At 39.8% G+C, this 21,079-nt stretch overlaps 1 protein-coding gene and 1 long non-coding RNA gene across 13 annotated transcripts in view; one reads left to right on the top strand and one right to left on the bottom strand.

Annotated features, from left to right (window-relative positions):
- Positions 1–21,079, top strand: part of ENOX1 (ecto-NOX disulfide-thiol exchanger 1) — a 571,794-nt gene that overhangs the window by 453,627 nt on the left and 97,088 nt on the right. For all 12 annotated transcript variants that reach the window (XM_054528960.2, XM_063714804.1, XM_054528961.2 and 9 more), the window contains 2 exons: positions 5,874–5,980; positions 9,914–10,031. In XM_054528960.2, the coding sequence (XP_054384935.1) occupies positions 5,874–5,980; positions 9,914–10,031 (225 nt within the window). The remainder of the gene's footprint in view (positions 1–5,873; positions 5,981–9,913; positions 10,032–21,079) is intronic.
- LOC129049511 (uncharacterized) lies at positions 3,943–5,737 on the bottom strand. Its single transcript, XR_008512641.2, has 3 exons — positions 5,673–5,737; positions 5,183–5,416; positions 3,943–4,362 (listed from the first exon to the last, which is right to left on the bottom strand). It is a non-coding gene; the product is annotated as an uncharacterized LOC129049511 (long non-coding RNA).

The raw sequence follows: 21,079 nt of genomic DNA, 5'->3' as shown, positions 1-21,079 counted from the left end.
AGTGAGCATTGCTGCCTGAGCTCCGCCTCCTGTTAGATCAGCAGCGGCATTAGACTCTTACAGGAGCATGAACCCTATTGTGGACCGTGCATGCAAGGGATCTAGGTTGCATGCTCCCTATGAGAATCTAAGTAATGATGATCTGAGGTGGAACAGTTTCATCCCCAAACCATCCTCAACCCCCTGTCCTTAGAAAAACTGTCTTCCACAAAACCATTTCCTGGTGCCAAAAACGCTGGGGATGCTGCCCTAAAAGAAACGAATATCTGGCCTCATCTAGCCAGGAAGTTCAGAAATATGATGTCTGCTGTTGGTGTTTTGGCCTCAGTTTTAAGAGGGCTGTAATGGACTCACAATGTCACATGAGGCTTTTTTTACATATCTCAAGACAAAACCCCAGAATGCCCTTTTCCTCCTCAATTTGAAATTCCGGTCCATGCCTCCTTAAAGTATGGGTTTGACCGTATTCATTCTCTGTTGCCTGGGCTTTCTGCCAGGCTGACTGCCAGCTCCTTCATGCTCAGGACCCAGAACCCAAGTGAATGTGCAGGAGTCTGTCTGGGAATCTCTTTTATAGCAGCAGCTTCCTCTTATGTGCTGTCCGACACTTACCGCTCCTCCCTTGGACTTTGTCTTGCTCCTCTGGGTATCCTGAGAGCTGGAATCACTTACTGCATTCCCTCCATTATAATTCTTCAGTCTAGAGCCAAGGCTCACCAATTCCAGCACTACATATAAAGCCTTACACTTTTCTTCTGTCCCTTCTCCCCTAGCTATTAGTATTTTAAAACAACAAAAACAAGCTGGGGTGGGCGAGGTCAACTATTTCATTTGTGTCATATGCCTTTGAAAATCTCTCATGGGCTATTCATAGAGGATTTGGGAAAATGTTATCCCTTAAAGAAAGAAAAATGTCCTCTGTACCCTGCAGAGTTGAGGCTCTAACATGAGCCCAGATAGCATTAAAAAAACAAAAACTAAGCTTGGAAGATTTGTTTGAGGTGCTTTATTTAGGCAAGCCTACTGCCTTTAAGGACTTAATCAGTTTCTCCAGATATTTGGGACACTAACTGGATTAAGGCTCTTTCACCGCTGTTTAGCTGGAACAAGGAATACAAGAGGTGCAGGGCCTGTGAGAAAGAAGGCAGTCGGCAAGACATGAAGGGAAAAGGGCTGTGTTCGTGTTCTCTGGAGGACTCTAACCTTTCTCTTTCATCTCCCATGCGTTCCTGCCCAGAGCAGGAGTCTTGTGCAGCCCAGAAATCTGAGCTTTTGTACCCAGTGGCTGCTTTTTCCCAGGGAGCTTGCTTCAGTGTGGTCTGTTCCTGGATAAACCGATGTCCTGTTCTCAGCTTTCCCTCCCTGAGAAGGCTAAAGACCAGTGCTTCTCATGATAGTCTGTAAAGTTCTCTGTCAGTAAGAAGTGTGCTCTAAACTCAGCAAATATCCAAACATTTTGGGGTGGGGAAAAGTGCAAAAAAAGTTGTTAAATTAGTCTTATGGGTTTGTTTAAAATTGGAAGAATATATACATATATGTGTGTAATGTGTGTATGCTAGGTGAGTGTATGTATCTCCACACATACACATGTGTAAGCTAATGAAAATAACCACTAGTGAGGGTTTGCAGCTGTATGGAGTGATTAACAACTTCATCAAGGCTCTGTTTATCCTGCCCTTAGGGTCATTTACAGCTGCTGGGTATACTAGGGGCTCTACTGTGATATTTAAAACTGGCATTCAGGCATACTTCTGAAGAATTTATCATTTTTAATTTTCTTATGATCCTCAAATAACCTAATTTAGGCAAAACAATTAAAACACAGAATTGGGGAAAAAGATTTGCAAAGTGGGAGGGGTAAATTTAAATTTTCTGATGGAGAGCTCTTTCAGTTGCTAAAGAAGATGTGGGAAAATATTATCCCTCAAAGAAAAAAAATTTCCTTTACCTGCAAAACTTTTGAGTATACTTTCTTGAATAAGTGGCAATCAAACAGAATCTATGCTTTTTATCTGATACAGGATTGTGTGGGGCCTCTGGCCACCAGTCTCTAGAGCACTGAGGTGGTGAAGGCATTGGATAGGGAGTGGGTCTCAATTTGTTCTGCCTGCAGCACAACTTCTATAAGCTACTTGTTTTGAGCAAATGCCAATGCCATCTTGTTTGCTTGTTATATCTTTCTCTGAGAAGCAAAGTTTTGAAGAGCCTGTTTAGATAGTAACTTCTTAACAGGTTTTATTGTATATAGATAGAGTAAGTAGTATGAATTATACCAGAGAGGTAGTCAGCGGTCATCTAATTCATGGACTTCCTCTCTGGTGTTTCCTGCTATAAGCAATGAATAGTGTATTTACATCAATACCAGTAGTCATCCTGATTTATGAGCTTAAAAATATGCTGTCTTTGAATGACATTCATTAAGGCATACTCTTAGAGGTGCTTTTTCCCTAATGATGATGAATTAATGCTGATCAAAGCACTCCTCCAGAGTCCTTTTTTGTGTGTGCCCAAGAACTTTCATTTGCAAGACAAATGGCTGGTTCAGGGACAGTGTGTACAGCAATTAGAGAAGTAAAACTGGGCCATGTGAATACTGTGAGAGTGGTTTCCAAACCTGAGTTACACAGTTATTGGGGTTTTGTTGGATTTTGTTTTGTTTTGTTTTTGTTTTGCTTTTTGATTGGTATAGGGAAAAAAAGTGTATAAGTTCATAAGTATAAAATTAAATCCCACTTAGTTTTACATCTAATTAATTACCCTATTGAAAAAGAATACAAGAAATTGAGAATGGCCCGGAAAATGTTGGCCATATCTCTTTGAATTCTGACTTCTTTCTGAACCCCTAATCCATATTTCAGCTCCATTTGGATGGTCTTCAGGCATCTCAAACTCAATATGTCCGAAAGCAAATTCCTTTTCTTCTTTCTCAGCCCTCCACTGGTGCTTGTTCTCATAGTTTGGGATGTGCTTCCCAGCTCCAGTCATCGTGGTACCTCCCACCCCTCTTCCTTCTCCCATGTAACAAGTCAGCTGCCTCCTCCTATCAAGTCTCCCTGTCAAATGACTGCCTGTGCCACACTCCATGCCAGAGCCTCTGCCTTAATTCATTCCTTTGTAATTTCTCCCAAGCCAATCCTACAGTATAAAGTTCCCAGTCAGAGTTAGCATACATGGTCCCTCTTGATTCATACCTAACACTAGCCCCAGCCCCAGCCCCAGCCCCACAGCTACTTTCACTCATCCTCCCACAACTCTATACCAGCCTTTGAACAGGCCACTCCTGCCTTCTGTGCCAAGCAAGCATTGCTTCACTATTTAAGACTTGGCAGAAATGTTGCCCTATTTGTGGAATGTTTTCTAATGCCACCTATCTACTTAGCTACTCTCTTCTCTGTGTCTTCAAAGCTGTCATCTGCACCTCTCTTGCACAGGATAATTATCTGCTTGTCTTTCTTTCTCTTCTGAGACTATGATTGCATCAAGGACAAGACTGGGCCTTGATCATATATTTCTAGCAATTAATCAACTTCCTGGTAGCTAACAGGAATCCAGATGTTTGTTGAATGAATGAATGAACTGAACTTATGCCCTGGGATATGGTAATAACGTGTTCTAAGTAACCAAGGCACTTAGCCACAAACAGGATATATCTAATAGCACATGGCTTGAGTAGATATTAGGGGATCTCCTTTTACCCCTAAACCTGTGCACTATTGGGCCATTGGGTCCTTCTTCTTAGTTCTTTCTTTTCTATACTCCTCCAGGTGCGTTACTAGTCTTCCTTACCTTCATTCTCTCTGGCCCCTTACACGTTTTTATGAACAGATATACTTTTCTTTAGTGTTTCATTTTTATTAACAGCCTTCTCTGATTGATGTCAGAATTTTCACTATTACCACCCAAACACTCAGTCTCCACCTATATTGTCCTTTCCCCCTTAGGACTGGTGTCAGGACATCATAGTTCTTCCTCTTCTAAATGATGCCAAAGAGCTCTGTTATTATAAGCAACGAAGCCCATTACTCTTTAATAACCTCTTGATCACCACCCCTGCCAGCCTAGATTTGGGGCTGACTGTTCTGTGTTGCCCCTACAGAAGGCAGCTGAAATTCCCAATGATCCCAGCCTGTGTACAGACAAAACATGCAGAAAGCCCCGGCGATCCACCGGAACAGGTTCTCTCCTCTGCTGGCTGTGCTGCAGGACAGCCAACTAGAGCACTAAGGATCAGTGGTCAGCTGACGGCTAGCACTTAGAGCAGCCCCAGGTGTTTAGCCTGGAGTTTAGTTCTTCCAGTTGAGGTTGAGGAGGGAAGCCACATGTGCCCAAGGAGAGTATGAGTCAAACTGAAGGCAAATCCTCCTGTTAAAATTGAGTCAAATAAATTCATCATGTGACATGATGACAGGTTTTGCTAAATAAGGAGATTTGGGGTTGGGATTCTCCTGAAGTGGAAAATAGTAAAAATATTAATAGCAAAAAGATAAAAGCTCTCTGTGAAAATCAGCCATAGATTGAGAAGTAGTTGTTCATCAGCATAGAAAAGTATTCACAATATTGTAAGTAAATGGAATCTGCTTTTTTCCTTTTGCTCTATCATACATTTATTTTGTGTGCTAATTTAAAAATTATGGCACTAAGTGTTGTTCTTCTGTGGGGATTACTCTATTGCTCTTTGACATTCTTTGGACACCAGAAGATTTGGAAGAGCTTTGATGTCCTTTTTTATAATAGAGCCTTGGGAATCACTTATGAAAGATTTATGTTGATGGGGTGTTAGAATCCTTGAGAAGCTAATTTTAACTGTGCCTTCTTAACTAAAAATTTAGAAGTTCAGGTTTAATCATATGATTAATTCAGTGCTTTAATTTCCTTAATCTCATGCTTACTGGATCAATAACTGTTTAAGCAAGATTAAGTCTACAGTTAGTTGGCTCCACCCGTAATACCCGCTACTAAGAGCCCATGCCTTTGTCTATGTAGTTTTGTTCATAACCCCTCAACATTTACCAGTCCAGTAGCACCAGGCCTGAAAGCAGCAGAAGTACTAAATTAAGTCAAGATGATAGAGTTAGAACTTCAAGTGGTTTGGGAGCCAGAGGGCGGGGAGCCTTGTGAAAGTGATAATGGAATGTGATCATGAGGAGCTATGGAGGGCGCCATATAGTGGTTGAAATAAGACCTGCATTCCAGTGCCGCTGGTTGGGTGAGCTTTGGTCTGTCTTGAGGTAGAGGCTGTGGTTCCTGTTCCCTGCCAGAAGGCTGGAGGGCTGGCTGCAGTCAGTGCAACAGGTGGAGAAAAAGGAGCCAAGGAGGAAAAATGACCCCGAGATTGAGGGGAGATATGGCACGGCTATTCATTGTCCCAACTTGGAACTTGGACACGATAATGTCTTGAGAGGACTGTGATTGAGTCCTTGAGATAGAGACCAAAAGAGAAAATGATATATGTTTGGCTCTTCCTCGTTCAGCCACTTCTCCCTGGCTTCACTTCTCTGCACCCAACCCTGGCATTACTTTGTCTGCATATCTGGATGCCAACACCAGTGTCTATATATCTATAGATCTAGGTATATAGATAGACCAAATCACATATTGAAACAACAGCTAAAGAATGCTTGGAAGTAGATGCCCATGTCCTTCTCCCAGTCATACTTAGAATTTGTTTTAACCTAAAGTTATGGAGACAGACTTGAAGGGAGACATCCCCAACCTTGCTAAAATGTAAGTACGAAAGGCACAAATTGGATGGATATTGATGATGTTGTTTCTATTGTGACATCATCCATAGACTCCTAGTGTCTTTGCTTTGCCTCCCTATAGTGATCACAACATAAATTACTTGTCTTGTTTGACTTCCTTGTTCACCAAAGTTGAGCAGATTGTGGCCGTTTTCAACGCTTCTACCAGACAAAAAGCTTGGGACCATTTCTCGAAAGCCCAGCGCAAGAACATAGACATTTGGCGAAAGCATTCTGAGGTTGGTGATTTTATTATTACTTTTTAACCACCATCACACAGCTGGATTGGCAGAGAATAGCATGGCTGCAGCCATGATGGTTTCTGTTACAGTGGGCAGTCCGCCTGCCATTGTCTGATCTCACTGTCAGCTCCAAATGCAGCTGAGATTTGTTCCTTGTCCAGAAAAGCAGCTGACTTAACACTTAGGGAACACAGTGTTTTTCTCCCCTGCAACGGGAGAAAATACTTTTTCTCATTCATAGTAAAGATTTCAGAAATAAACCAAGACACTTTCCCTAGCAAATTATTTTGAAGAAAAATGGAACTTACAATAGAAAACTGGCTTTTAAATACAGAGAGTTTTTTTTTTAGTGTTCTACGTGATGATGACAGTTTGCTCTTCGGACAAGTATGCCTTTCCGTCCATATTTTCTCATCATAAGCAACATCTTAGTCCCCTATGCTAGCCATTAAGTCCTATTACACTTCTCTCCAGAGCCAATGTTGTAAGGGGAATGAATATCTAGGCCAACTGGGTCCACCCATCAGCAACCATGCATGTGTGAAGTGAGTATCTACCCTCCAGAGAACAGTCTAGAATTTGACCTTGCCACTTAGAAGGACCAAAATGTGTCATTAGTCATTGGTCATCCAGCTGTTATTTTTAACTCCACAGAGTAGTGTACGCTTTGAACCTGTAATTTAAAAGTAAGTATACTGTCTTTGCTTCTTTTTTTTTAATGAAAGAATGTTTTTCATTTGGATGCCTCTCCATCTCTAGCATGTTAATATTAAAGTTCTCTAAATGACATTCCCCTCTTTCAAAATCCCAAACTTATGGAAGGTAAGGTTTATTTATTTAATGATTTTGGCTCACACTTGTAAAATAAGTATTTTATATAGAGTTTGAGGAATCACAAAGTACTGTGATATCAATCATTTGGGTAGCATTTTAAGTGCCCATTAACTAATGCTAAATTACAGTTGAATACCAATAGCACTAGATGTAACATCCACATGAATACCAAATGAATTCTTTATTATCACTGTTATTATAGTGAATACTGAATGACTTCACAATAATGCGACACTTAAAATGCTAGTGCAATTTATTGTTAAGGACATTTTTTATTTTGTTCACTAATGCCTACGGTGGTTGGTGACTGATACAGTTCTGTTTTTCTGTTCAGGATTATGAGTAAGGAAGAGGTGGGATTTCTCTTTAATTTTTCAGGGGCCAGAAAAATGAAGGGTGCTTACCTGATGTTCTCCCTAACTCTGACTTAAGACCCAGGTCAAGGTTGATTTTCAAGATTAAAAAAAAAAAGAGTCCTCTGTTTGTGATGCAGTATACAAACTGAGAGTTATGAAAACACAAATTGGAGTCCATAAACTATGATTCAGATTTGGGAATGATCAGTCTGTGAATTGTTTATTTCTTCACATAAAAACCAAACATGATTAAAAGGAATGTTGAGAGAAAGGCTGGTGGCCTGCTGCCGAATAAACCTGAGCATAAAAAGGCCATCATTAGAATGTGAGTGTCAGCAAATGTCACATATTGATCTGAATCACACTTCCCGCCATGTCTGCCTCAACTTCTCACCTTCGCTTAACCCTGCCTCCTCCGCATGGGTGCAATGGGGAGCAGGATGTGTGAAGGCTTCCACGCAGGTCTAAGGAAGCCTGCTTGCTTTGTTTCGTACTAGGAGACAGAAATGATGCTCCAGAAGGACAGATGGAGTGCAGCTGTCAAAGGTGCTCCTGCGAAGGGGCTTTGTGCCTTCCTGCTACTTTCCCCACCTCTTTTGATATACATTAGGCCACAGAATTCTAAATTAGCTGTGATTTTCTCTTGCATGTTGCTTAATTGATTAAATACCAGTTGGTAATTTAACATTGTGGATGATTTCTCAGTTGCGTATAAGCTTAATAATTGGCTTGATTTTTTCCCACATTCCCATGTACAGCATCTGTTAATTATCTGCAACACCTCCACAGATTTATTAGAGTGTACTAGTGATTTAATGCTGAACCAGAGGCACCCTGTGGAAACACCCTCAGCTTTTTTTCCTCAATTTTTTTTTCTTTTTCACCACCCTTTCCCACAAGAACAACTACCATATGACAGTTTGTCATTAATCGCAGGGACTAAACAACAGTCCCTTTCAGCCTCATTTATTCTTTCCACCTGACTTTTCCTTGTTTCAACTGTTAAGCCACCTCTTTGGGAATTGGGCTCTTTGTCAGTAGAAAAATTAGCTGTCCACAGCCTAAAAATTTCCCCACTAATCACATGTGACACTCGCCTCCAATGCCTGATGGTGTTATTTAAGATGGAATTGGCACCTCTTTTTTCTGGGTGGCATAATCAAATAAGGAGGCCTTGTCTGCCTTCCCTCTGGCCTCTCAGGGCTGCCTGTGATTGGTGCCCCTGCACCCCACCTCGGACCTTGTCTCTCTGCTTTCTCCCTTCCCTGTCCTCTGCAAGGGTGATTCCCAGGGTACAAAGTTGACCATTCAGATGCTGTTAGCAATAAATACTTTCCTCTCCATCATGCTGTAGTTAAAATCTGTGAGCTAAGGAGAGAAAAGAATTGAGAAAACCCATAACATGGACTGATATGTGCATGTCCATCAAATGGGCACTGGAACCATGTTTAAAGTCATGCCCCTAATAAATTAGTTGTAGTAATTTAGTTTTATTATTACTCATATGTTTATTGATCATAACATGAAATTATTTTAACTATTTGATTTTTATTTAGAGACTTTACAGAGGGAAAAAGTATAATGGAGGCTTTCCCCTGTTTTAAGTATTTCTGAAGATAGTACATGTAAGAGAACACAATGAATAAGGAGGGATTCACAAATATGTAATAAACAGCTTGATACAAAATAATAATATAAATACTTAGCATAAGTGATTACAATGTTCTGATTTTAGGCACAGTAGTAAGAAATTTCCTGTGTAATTCTTTAATCTTTACAATGAGTTTTCACATATGCTACTACATCCAAACAGCCTTGTATTATTATTCCTCACTTGTGAGTGAATAGACAAAGTCTCAAATAAATAACTTGATTGTGGTCACTCCCCTAATAAGTGGAGAAAGTAAGATGTGATCTTAAGATCTGTGGCTCTAATTTATGTGATGCTAAAGCAACCATTGCAACAAAAACAATAACCCCAACATGACCATGTGCAACACAAAAGAAAAGGCATCTGTTTGTGTTTTGTTCCCTAACATCTTACTAATTTTAAATTTTGGATATCTGAATGGTGTGTGTGTGTGTGCTTATGTGTGTATGTGATCACACATGGGCACATACACACATGCAAGGGCACTATGTTTGCATGAGAAATAATAATGTCCAGCATTATCAACTGAGCAAACCAAGTGTCTGGCATGATGCTAAGTATTGTACATGCATTAACTCATTTCATCCTCAAAACTATTTTTAATCATAATATTCTAGTGAGCAATTTAGGTTAATAGAGATGAAGAATCCTTCCTAATGTCACACCATGTGGGTCAGTGGTAGAACAGTCCATTTTAAAATTTCACTGTTCATGTTCTTAACCATAATTTCTAAGTCCTTACTGTACATGTGCCAGCCATGTAACAGGTATTTCTGTGTAATCTTTGCAGCCCTATTAGGTGGATGTTATTATCCCCTTTGTACAAATAAGGAAATTGAGACTCAAGAGAGATTAAATTATTTGCTAAAGAGCCCTAGTCATGGGTGAGCAGGGATTAATCTAAGCCTGACCTCGGTCTCTCCTCTACCCCACACCCCTCAGAACCTCCTTTAGGTTAGGTGAGGCTATATTTGGGAGATAAAAGCTTTGGATTCTGAATGTTAATATGCCAGTCATATATACCCAAAGACCATTGGAGAAAGCCATATGTGTTTGTGACTCTGACATTTGTGTATCCTCTACTTGCAGGAGCTTCGGAATGCTCAAAGTGAGCAGCTCATGGGCATCCGCCGCGAAGAAGAAATGGAAATGTCTGATGATGAGAACTGTGACAGCCCTACAAAAAAAATGAGAGTCGATGAATCAGGTAATGCCGATAACTGCCACAGACCCATGAGGTATCATAATGATCTTCCAAATCTCAGATGGGGAATAAGTATTGGGAAATGGCCCTATAACTTACTTTTATTTGAATTATACTAAACTTTCATCTATGAGTGACTCTACTTTTTATTAATAGAACTTTAAACTCCTTCTTGGGAACAGAGTGATTTAAATTGCTCCAGTTATTTCTCCATACATAGATCTGGGGCCATTAAGCTTTTTTCAGGGATATTTGCCTATTTCCATGAAAATCCTTTTCCAGAGTACGGCAGCCACAGCTGATGCTAAAATATGGATAAAATTTGATTTTAGTCAGTGTACTTCTTACATGGGAATTGTTTAATCCCTGAAGAAGCTTTCTAGCTTCTGAGCCAAGATGCTGGAGAATTAGACTTCTTTTCCCATAAATCTTCTTTCACCTAACCTGTAATTAAAAGGCTGGCCCCATTTGTTACCAAGCTAGGGGTGTCACTCCTTAGGCTGTAAAAAGAAGAGAAGCTTAGAGAGAACCTTGCTTTGTGTGCTCTGTCTAATGGGAGCTGCTGATTTAAAACGCTCTCATTGAATTATATATGAATCCATTGGTATTGTAAAAACAGGCAAGGGAAAAGCTCATTCAAAACATGAGACACCAAGGGAAACTGCTTGTCTGATTGGAAGGGTATTGTCCGAAGGACCTAAGAAGAACCATAATTGCCATCATTCCGAAAAAAGAAAATTACAGAGATGGTATAGATTTGATCTGTCTCCTCATGTGTACAAGTGAATAAAACACACACCTGTTAAAGACTTTTTAACAGAAAGATTGCAGGTGACCAGGAATCGAGGATCTTTGCTAATTTATTAAGAAGCCAAAATCAAGATTCTAAAAGGATCAGGTCACCAAGACTGCAAAGTGGTCAGGATGCTCTGTTTCTCCAGGGCTGTAGAAGAGAATGTCAGGGGTGCGAGTGATGATCATAAGAAAAAGCTTCTGCCTGCAGGCATATAGAGAAAGGGCTTTAATTTCCTTAAAGCAATGGTTCTCAAAAGTGTGGTTCTCAGTCCAGTAGCACCAGCATCATCTAGAAACTTATTAGAAATGTAAGTTAGCAGGCCCCACCCAAGACCTACTGAATGAAAAACGTCTAGTGGCTACAGGGGTGTGGGGAAGTGAAATCCAGCAATCTGTGATTTAAGCCCCATAGGAAATTCTGATGCATGCCAAAGTTTGAGAACCACTGCCTTAGAAACTTTCGCTTTCACCCTCAAATTCATTCATTTTGGCTTCTTTCAGAAGCTTAACATACAAGTAGGCACCATGCCACTATTTTCTGAAGCCATATATCCCTTGTCTGAAAAATGAACCCAGCACTTATGTGTCAATGATGTATGTCTCCTGCTAAGCCCAGATCAGATTCCTCAGGACTGCTTTACTCTTGGGTTTGTTTATTTGAGGAGACCACCTTCCTCACAGGATTTCTATTCTACAAACCTTCACATAGCAAAAGAAGGGAGCAAGGATTTGTGTGAATTTCTTAAGTTCAACAAGATCTTCAAATAAAGAAATAAACTTTTTTTTTTGTCAAAAGCGCTTTCATCCTTTGTGAAGCTTCTGGATGAGAGGCAAGTTGACATGAAAGTTGGATTCTTAATATCCTGACAAGGTAGGTGTAGGAGAAAAGAATTGCATCAGTCAGAAATTCTCATTTGAACCTGTGGCTTTTTGTTTTGTCTTGGTGATGTTTCTTTTTAAATAACTTGTCAATTTCCCAAGTAAGAATTGTGTGTAATTTCATAGTCTGCTTAGGATAGGGCCAGAATAATGATGACTGAACAGTATGCTCACTGAGGAGGTCTTGCGGCACGTACATGCCTATAGGATCGGGGCCCAGCCTCTGCTGCAGAAGCATCAATGGAGATGTGATCCCCCGACACCTCTCTCGGTTTATTCCCCAGGCGTCTGATGAGAGCGTGAAGTAGAGCCTGAACTTTTAAAAAAAAACTTTCACCAGTCTTGCTACTTGGTCAGCAGAATTAATGAGCAAAGTGCAGGGCATGTTGTGTACCATGTTCTGAGGGAAGAGATGAAAGAACCGGAGTTCAAATGCCAGGTCCCGAGGAGTTCAAAGTCTTTTCGTGCTTTTCAAAATGAGATGGACCAAAGAACGTGGCATGTGGTTTCTGAAGAAAGCACAGGACTGATTAAAGGCAAAGGAAGGCAACTAACCTTTTTTATTCCACGGGGCCCTGAAGATCTGGCCCAAAGGCAGGCAGTTGTTTTTCTTTCAGCCCTGCATATTTGGGGACACAGCCTGACAGCAAGAATTCCCATCTGGTCTTTTGTTCAAACCTCAGACAAATCCCTGCTAACTTTTGCTTGAAGCGGGGAGGATGGAGGCCATAGACCGAGGGAAACACCTTCCAGCGGTATCTTCTTAGGTGACACATCACTTCTTTTTAGGTACACATTTGCATCTGCCAGTCACCTACATAGGAGCAGTCCTCTCAAAATGTAGCACTCTAATTCACTAACAGGGGAATTGCCAGTGCTGAAATGGAAGTGAAATTCTCCATCGTTTAAGGAATCCCCTGCCAATTTCCTCTCTGCTAAAACAGTGGGATTTTGCTTCAGACCTCCTGGGTAGTAGCTGACCCAGGAATTCTTGGAAATTCCAGAAGAGAATATCCTTCAGTCGTCACCTGCCTGTGCCAGGAGGAGATGCTGAGGCTGCACCCACTGCAGGGTGCTCTGTCTCTGATCCCCCAGGGCCAGCTTTGCTTGTCGTCACCTCCATACTAAGACAAAAAGTACCCTGTAATGGGTTTTATTTTGTGGGGCAAGGAGGAGATGGAAAGAATTGACTTGTTTGGTTTTTAGGAGAGGCACAATTTATTGTGTAAGGACTTATATGATACCTTGGGTTTACTTTTTAAAAAATAATCAAAATGTTTCAATATATCTCTGCTTTTTGGTTATGAGGAATATTTCATTGTACTTTTCTTTTTACTATATATAGTAATTTGCAATATATCTTTGGCTATAATTCTGCAGTACCTACAATAGAATTCTGGGTGGGGTTTTCACTCTTCATCAGTTGAATCTTAAAGGGGAAAAGGAGTTCACTGGAGCAAAACTAAGATGCTGATAAAAATGAAAATGAATTTTGTTAATAAATTTGAAAATAATGACAGATTTATTGAAGTATTCATTCTAGAAGATCGGCATCCTGCTCTGAAGCCTGTGAAGATAATTTTTGATAAAAATTCAAATTTATTGTTGTTTAGTCTGCCTCCTACTGAAATGAAGCCAGACTTTAAAATCCGGATCTGTTCTTCCTTTTTCTCTTTCTCTCTCTCTTCCTCCCTCCCTCTCTCTCCCTCTCTCCTTCTCCCTTACCCTTTTCCACTCCCTTCCTCCCTCTCTTCCTCCAGGTTGACTCTGTGGGGTGGGATAGTGTTCACAAGAAATAAAAAGGAGAAAGGAAAGAGGAAGCCTGTCCTAGATTGTAAGGCCTCAGATGGCAAAACCCGATACGTTTTAGTATTGTGAGAGTTAATGAGTCAATGCATGTAAGGCACTTCTGACTTTACTTACAGTGTTGAACATCTACTAAGTACTCAATAAATGTTAACTCTGCTTGTTATCTTAGTCATCCTCCAACACCTGGCCCTGGGCCTTTCCCCAAGTACGTAATCAATAAAAGTCTGTGGACTTCAATTCATATTCCCCTTCTTCTGATCTTAATGTTTTCGATGCCTTTGTCCCAGAAGTTGATAGGAGGATGATAACCCTGAGAACATTTGCTCTAATTAAATTGAAATGGCAAGTATTAAAGAGGCATGTTCAAACAAAATGTTCAGAACTTTATACACACAAAATTCAGTGTCACATGGCAAACAGGCCATGGCCCAGAGAGCTGTAACCTAGCATTGTTTTGATTATCTACATTTTGTATGTTCAAGGTGCTATGGACCCAGGGGACACAGAGTTAGTTATATACAGGGTACCCAGTTCTCTAGGGTATAAGACTCATTTGAAAAAAGTGTTTTAAGTTAAAAATATTAGGGATGTCCTAAAGCCGGTAAAATAAATTTATTATAAACCAAAATGAACATCACTACATAGTGTATGTACCTCACCCAATATTTGATGAGTGTACTTTGAACACAAATTTTAGAAGAGTAAAACTTAAAAAGTCCCTTGGTCAATAGACGGTCATTATACCTTTCCATAATACACAAACAAATGTTTTTGGATTTTAACTGCATTTCATTTAAACTCTGAGCTCCTTATAGGAGCAGACACTCTAAATTATGAAGAGTGTTTTCTGAGTTGTCAATTTTTCATGAAAATTCACCACAACATAGGTACAAAGGAATTTTTTTTTTTTTTTTTTTTTTTTTTTTTGAGATGGAGTCTTGCTCTGTCACCCAGGCTGGAGTGCAGTGGCCTGATCTCGGCTCACTGCAAGCTCCGCCTCCTGGGTTCACGCCATTCTCCTGCCTCAGCCTCACCCTCCTGGGTTCACACCATTCTGCCTGCCTCAGCTAAGACTACAGGCACCCACCACCATGCGTGGCTAATTTTTTGTATTTTTAGTAGAGACGGGGTTTCACCGTGTTAGCCAGGATGGTCTCGATCTCCTGACTTCGTGATCCGCCCACCTCAGCCTCCCAAAGTGCTGGGATTACAGGCGTGAGCCACCACGCCTGGCCCAGAATTTTTTTTTTTTTAATTTCACTGAGAATTCAAACAAGGACTTTCCAAATCTTTCAGCCACTAAATCAAATTAGGAACTCATAATTAGGTTCAGTTGGAACTAGCAGTATCAGCCTATCTGAATAGTTATATAGGTAGCTGGAAGCTTTATGTTAAAAAAATAATAATAATAATAAAAATAATAATAATAGGGCTCTCTGACCATCCCATTGATTTCTTTGAATAGCAGGACAACCTGTTTTTTCTGATGAAGTATTTTCTGGGTGGTACTACTTCTGAAAGATCCTTAAAAATGCCCATCAGGAAGATTATAATCAGGCACAAGCTTAAGAAGAGGCTCACTGCTACCCCATCACCAGCCAGGCACAGAAGAAGGAGAGGGTTACTAAATACCAGACCAGGGTGCAGCAGCTGACTGAAGGGGCCAACTGCAAGGGGCTCTGTCATTCACACTGGTAGAAAATTCCTTTTAGGAAGCACTGAATGTAACTGAAAGCAGGCTCACCCGAGATTGGCTCAGAACTTGGCAGAGGGACAAGAGAATTCAGACACTGAAAGTGAGATGGCTCAGTCTGAGGCCACATGCCAGGATCTGAGCTCCGGGCACCAGCAGACCCCAAGGGCAGGGGTGTCTGTGTTGAGTGGAAGCATAGAAGGATAAAGCTGTTTTCACATGTAATGACAGCCAAGGGCACCATCTCCTGAAAGAGACCAGTGGGGTGTGTCCATCACTGACCGCTGAACTAAAGACAAGCATTTTCTCTTCTGGGAACCCAAGGGGGCCAAACAAGGAAATGTGATGAATCAGAACTAATGTGGCTTAAGGATGATAAAAGAAATCTTGCAAGGTAGACTGAGTAGCCTGCTTTCTTCCTAAACTCTAAACAGAGTTTCATTTGCAAAGGAGCCAAGGCTTTCCTGTTTCTTTCCTTTTTTTTTTTTCTTTTGATCTTGCTAATCTTGCCCAAGGAATTCAAATAAATGTTTATTTTGGGTGGATTTTTAAGTTCCCTAATTTCATGTGCAGTTACAATTCCCTTTCCATAATGGATATGCTTCTGAAAAGTGTAGAAATTTTTTTTTTTGTAAATTGCTTCACCTTTTAGATGCAAGAAAACAGATGCTATTTAAATTGATCCTGTCGCAGAAGATTCCATTTCAATGGAAGCACTCCTTCTGCCCAACCAGACTGTGTTTGTTTTGTAAATTCACACTTGGAGCCTAAACTGTCTTTAAGCTTAGCCCCTTTATAATCCTATTTTTATGTAGCACCTATCAATGCCATGATTCTTGACATCTCTCTCATATATGCACAAACTTTCCATAATCTGGTATTTTATGTAAGATTAATCTGTGTTGCTGACATTGGTGTCTACGGGACCAAGGACTTTCTCTAATACTCTTAACTACTCAACTGTGCCGCACCTCCATGAAACTTAGTTGAGGCCTAGCTGAAGTTCTTAATCCATACCTGTTTGATCCTAGCTTAGACCTGGGTGGGGTCTCCACAAGGTTTCCTGCATGACAGCCCAGCATGTTCCCAGCTCCTGTCAGGCCCTGGCGTCTTGCTTAGTGCTGTGAGTCCCTTGAGCCTTGTGGAGGGCTTGAGCTGATGGGCAGTTGGCAGGGAGAGGAGAAGAATGAGCAAATTAGCAACCAGTCTTCAGAAAGGGAGAGCCACCGAGGCCTTGACCTGGGAAAGGTTAAGACACATGGCCAGGGAGCAGTACAGGGTCACCCCACTGCTGCCTGTGTGCAGCCCAAAGTGCCCTGATGCTTATTGACTGCCAGGAACACCATTATCTACATTACAGTTTATTATGTGTTCTGGGCATTTCATTCTGGTAAGGTTTGATGCAGGATCATTACATAGGAGAGTGGATTCAATCCTGTTTTGTAGCAGGCTTTAAGGACACTGAGGGAATATTTATGTAATAAGATGCAAAGTTGCTATGGAAAATACTATAGCAACCTAACGTCTTACCAGAGCCAAGCAGCCACTTGTAACAGCAATCTAAATTTACATTTATTTTAGTGTCATTTTATCGACACTCTTAGTATCTTATTCTGACAGGATGTTAAAATATGTTTTCAGCTTGCATTTGAGCAAAATTAACACAGTGTTGTTGGAATTTAAGTGCGGTTTGCACAACTTCTAGAAAAAATCGGGATATTTTTTGAAGGAGTTTAGATGACAGAATCTGGGCAAGTTTGTGAGCTTTTTTTGTTGTTGTTGTTCTTTCCTAAACACAGGAGAGAATTCTTCAGTAGAATTTATTCCTGATTTTCCATTTTCATTTATAAGCAATACGCAGGAATCTCTGATTTTGAAAAATGGATTATCCTTTACAACATCGATGAATTTTGTCAAATGCTCACCTGTGATTCTAGCAGATACTTATAGAAAACACTTTCAGTAGGTCACCTCATTGCGCTCTAGCAGCATGTAACATTTTAAAAAATAAAAGTTGTTTTTTGAATAAAAATAATACCTGGTCATTTTTGAAAACCTAACAACTAAGAATAATGAATAAAGAAGAAAACAAAATTGTGTTATAACATTACAGAAGAATGTTTTGGCTTCTAATTTATTTCTTTTGCACAGTTAACTACATAACTATTTTTCCGTGTATTTTTTAAGGCTCAGTAATAAAATTCTACATGATTTTGGTTTCAGACAAGAGTCCTTGTGTAACAAGTAAGCCTTTGTTAAAAGTTTTCTTTTTATATATTAATGGAATAGAAAATAGAGAACAAATAAGTTGTATTCTTCCTGGATCATAGGCTCTTTCCTGTGGACCTTTGAGAGATGAAGCTAAAATCTTTGAGCTGGTCAGGGTAGATTCCTGAGGTTATTAAAAGCATGGTAACTGGGCCAGACCTTCCAAAGGCATCTTTTAGGTCCCTTGAATGTGAGTATGGCAGAGAAGCTATATATATGTAGGCCAGTTGGTAGTGGAAAAATAGTATCTATTGATTTTCTTCTCTACCTCTCCATCTGAAATCTTGAAGTGTGACTGTAACATTGTTAAAGTAGGACACTGGCCAAAAGAATCAATACTAGGCCATATTAAAACATACACTGTTACCAGCCTCTTAGCACAGTGATGTGCTGTTTATGAACATCATTGTCCTAATTCTCCTCTGCTTTTATACTGTATTGTTCATCAAAACACAGTAGGTGACATAAAGCTATTATACCTTGACTCCTAACACTGTTGCACATGAGCTTCGTTAATCAAAGACTTGAAGATGCTAGGGATACTGCATGAACACAGAAAATGAAGACAGGATGATGTCTTGTAGAATTCTAGTAACCATAGGTAGTTAAGAGCCACATAACTAATTTAAAAAGTAAGTACTTCCTTCCCTTTCTTGGAAATTCTACTTGCCATTATATGATACTTATACTTAGAAGCCCTGGAAATTGAAGTTTATAGGAAATTATTATTACAGTAAGCTCTCCCACATCTAAATGGCTTAGAGACCCTTCTCTTTCACTTGACTGAATGCTCTTGATATCAAAGAGGGTGCAAGAGCTCAGCAACTCTTCTCCCCAGTTCCAGTACACAATGTGTGAAGCCTTCTAGGAAGTGGCTAGAGAAAGAAAATTTTATTTTAGACTCCCATCACTAGCAGAGAAGTAGGAAGAAACATTTCTGGAGCGAAAGTTACAAGACAGAGTCTATTAATTGTAGCATTTCCAGCAGGGCATTGCAGGGTCTTTAATGAGCCCCCTTTAAGTTCTAGAGCTGCTGTGTCCCAAAGGCCCTTGCTTTCTACTTGGGGCATGCTAGTCATTGCAGCTCAAAGCAGTTACCTCAATTTTTCGTTCTCAGAATTAGTTTAGAAACATCTAAACATTGAACACTAGGGTATTGGTTAATTAATGGTATATCCATGAGCAGTCTTGAAGGAAACCATGGTTTAGACTATATAATGGAATGAAAGAAGGTTCTCAGTATGTTGTGAAGTGATAAAAGCAGTTACAAACCAGCATGGATAATTCCAATTGTGTGTGTATGTGTTATATTCACAATTTATGTTAGAGGAAAATCTGTGAGGATATAGGTCAAAATATTCAGACTGATTATCACCAGATGGTGTAATTACAAGTGATTTTTGTTTTTTTTTTCTGTGCATTTCAAAAATGTCCTCAATATATGCATGTATTTTTTAAATAATTAAAACTACAATAAATATTTATTAATTACCTAGGAGAATCTATGAAAAAATTCATGTTGATTGAGGAATACTCCCTAGACTTTTCCAGTCATTCTGGAAAGTCAAGAATAGTAAGGAATAGTAACTAGTATCAGATAATGATAGTTTATTGAATTGCCTTCTTTTTCTTTAAATTAGGGAATTTCCACATTTAACTCACTGTAATATGCTTACCTTCCCAGACCACATAATCTTATAATTTCCTATTCTAAGAGCTAATCATATTGGTATAAATATTAAATAATGGATCCAAGAAATAATTCAAGTTCTAAACCAGGCAGAAATGTTGAGTTCTTACCCGCAGAGAGATTGGCAATGATGAGAAGTTACGTTATTTACCCAAGATCGTAAGTGGAAAGTCTAGAGCTCAATACTAGCTTTCTCCTTTTCAGGTTAATGACCCTTTTATGGCACCACTGAATTTTATGGGAAAAGGACTCCAGAATCTCTTTCAAATGCCTTCAGTGATACCATAAGAGTCAGTAACCAAATAAAATCAACCAAGGATTTTGAGTGCCTGCAGTGTACATGGTGCCATAATGCCTTTTGGAGGCAAAGGTAGCCTGGAGATGCTTATTACCTTAAAATGTTAATCCAGACAAAGCCGACTGGGGCTTCTGCTTGGTCTTCCCATCATTTTCGTATTTTCCCACTAACTAGAAGGAGATTTGCTTCAACATAGGCAACGCACCCAGCAAACTCTTTTTAAGCCCATCCCAACAGAAATGCCACCCTTAAAAAATATTCTGGAAATTGGTACCACCCATTTGCTAATTGAATGACATTTATTTCCTGAAAGCAGAGTCTGCTGTATGGCTTTAGACAAGAAAAAGAAGAAAAGGAAATGCTTTGAAGAGGTGAAGTGCATAGGGATGTTCACTGCTGTGTTATGTGTTTCCTTTGGTAACCATAAACACTGTCACAACCCATGTTTTCCATTTCGTAAGTCCCCAGAAAGATAAAGAGAAAAATGAAGACATTCCTCAAACCTCAGGCACATGCTTGATGGTTGATCTGAAATGATCTGAGCTACAATATCAGCCCTTTGATTTCCCATCTCATCCCGTGTTTTCTTTGCACCCCCAGAGTCTGGGAGAGCCTACCTGAGGATCACCAGTTTATTGATTCACCATCTAATTTCAAGACTTATTGAAGTGCCTCTCCCTGTTTCTCTGTTCCTGAGGCTTTTCTTTATGAGATGTGCCTCTCAATATAGCTTAAAAATAAGAGTCTGAGGGACCTCATCTACAGTAATTTCAATCTTCTTGAGATTCACAGACTCAGGCAAATTCTGATCTTGGAAGTAATATGTCTTCTCCCTTCCGCCAATGTCCTAAATTAATGAGAAAAATGAATTTTTGGTACCCCCAAATAATGATCAGTTGAGCTGCTGAATAAATACCACAAGTTTATATTGGATACTTGTGATTTTTTTGTGATTACAAGTTTTCAGGCACAACTTAATCTACAACATATATTTAGCAAATCTTTTGGAAGTAGGATGAGAGATTTTATTTTTCTTGTAGTGATTTACCAGTCAGTTGTTTATGAAATGCCTCCACGTGCAATACTAGACTTTTCTAGTGTAGTTTATCTACTGAGCCTCCTAAAGCCATCCATTTCTCTACCCTTAGTCCTTTGCCTCCACGAATTGTCTTAATGTCATAATACAAAGCAGTGATAAAGTTAAAACAACAAATATTCAGTAAATTCTCACAATGTGTGTGAGACCATATCCTTTGTCTTCTTTACAGTGCCAGATTAAGGGGAAAGAATAGCTAACAAAGTCTTAAAAGACTGAGACTCAGACTTGAATCTGAGAGGGTTGCTTATCTCCTCTGAAAAATCCTCCTAGCATACATCAGTTCTGCTTTTCCTGGAATAGTGTCAGATCACGGGTCCTCACAGTCTCTGCCCACTGTGCCCTCCGAAGTCATAGCCAAAAACTAGTAGATAAACTCTAACATAAAGAAGTGTGAGAGCATAAACTTGAACATGAAGAATGCCCAGCCCACTACATTATACATGGTAGGGGGGCAAGATTTTGTTAAATGAATGGATAGGAAATTAAAACTAGGAAGAACTAATTTTTAATCTGTTGGGGG

This window comes from Pongo abelii, chromosome 14 (assembly GCF_028885655.2).
Source record: "Pongo abelii isolate AG06213 chromosome 14, NHGRI_mPonAbe1-v2.0_pri, whole genome shotgun sequence".
NCBI lineage: Eukaryota > Metazoa > Chordata > Mammalia > Primates > Hominidae > Pongo > Pongo abelii.
Note: the sequence above shows the minus strand (reverse complement) of the source record. Positions and strands in the feature narration are given on the sequence as shown.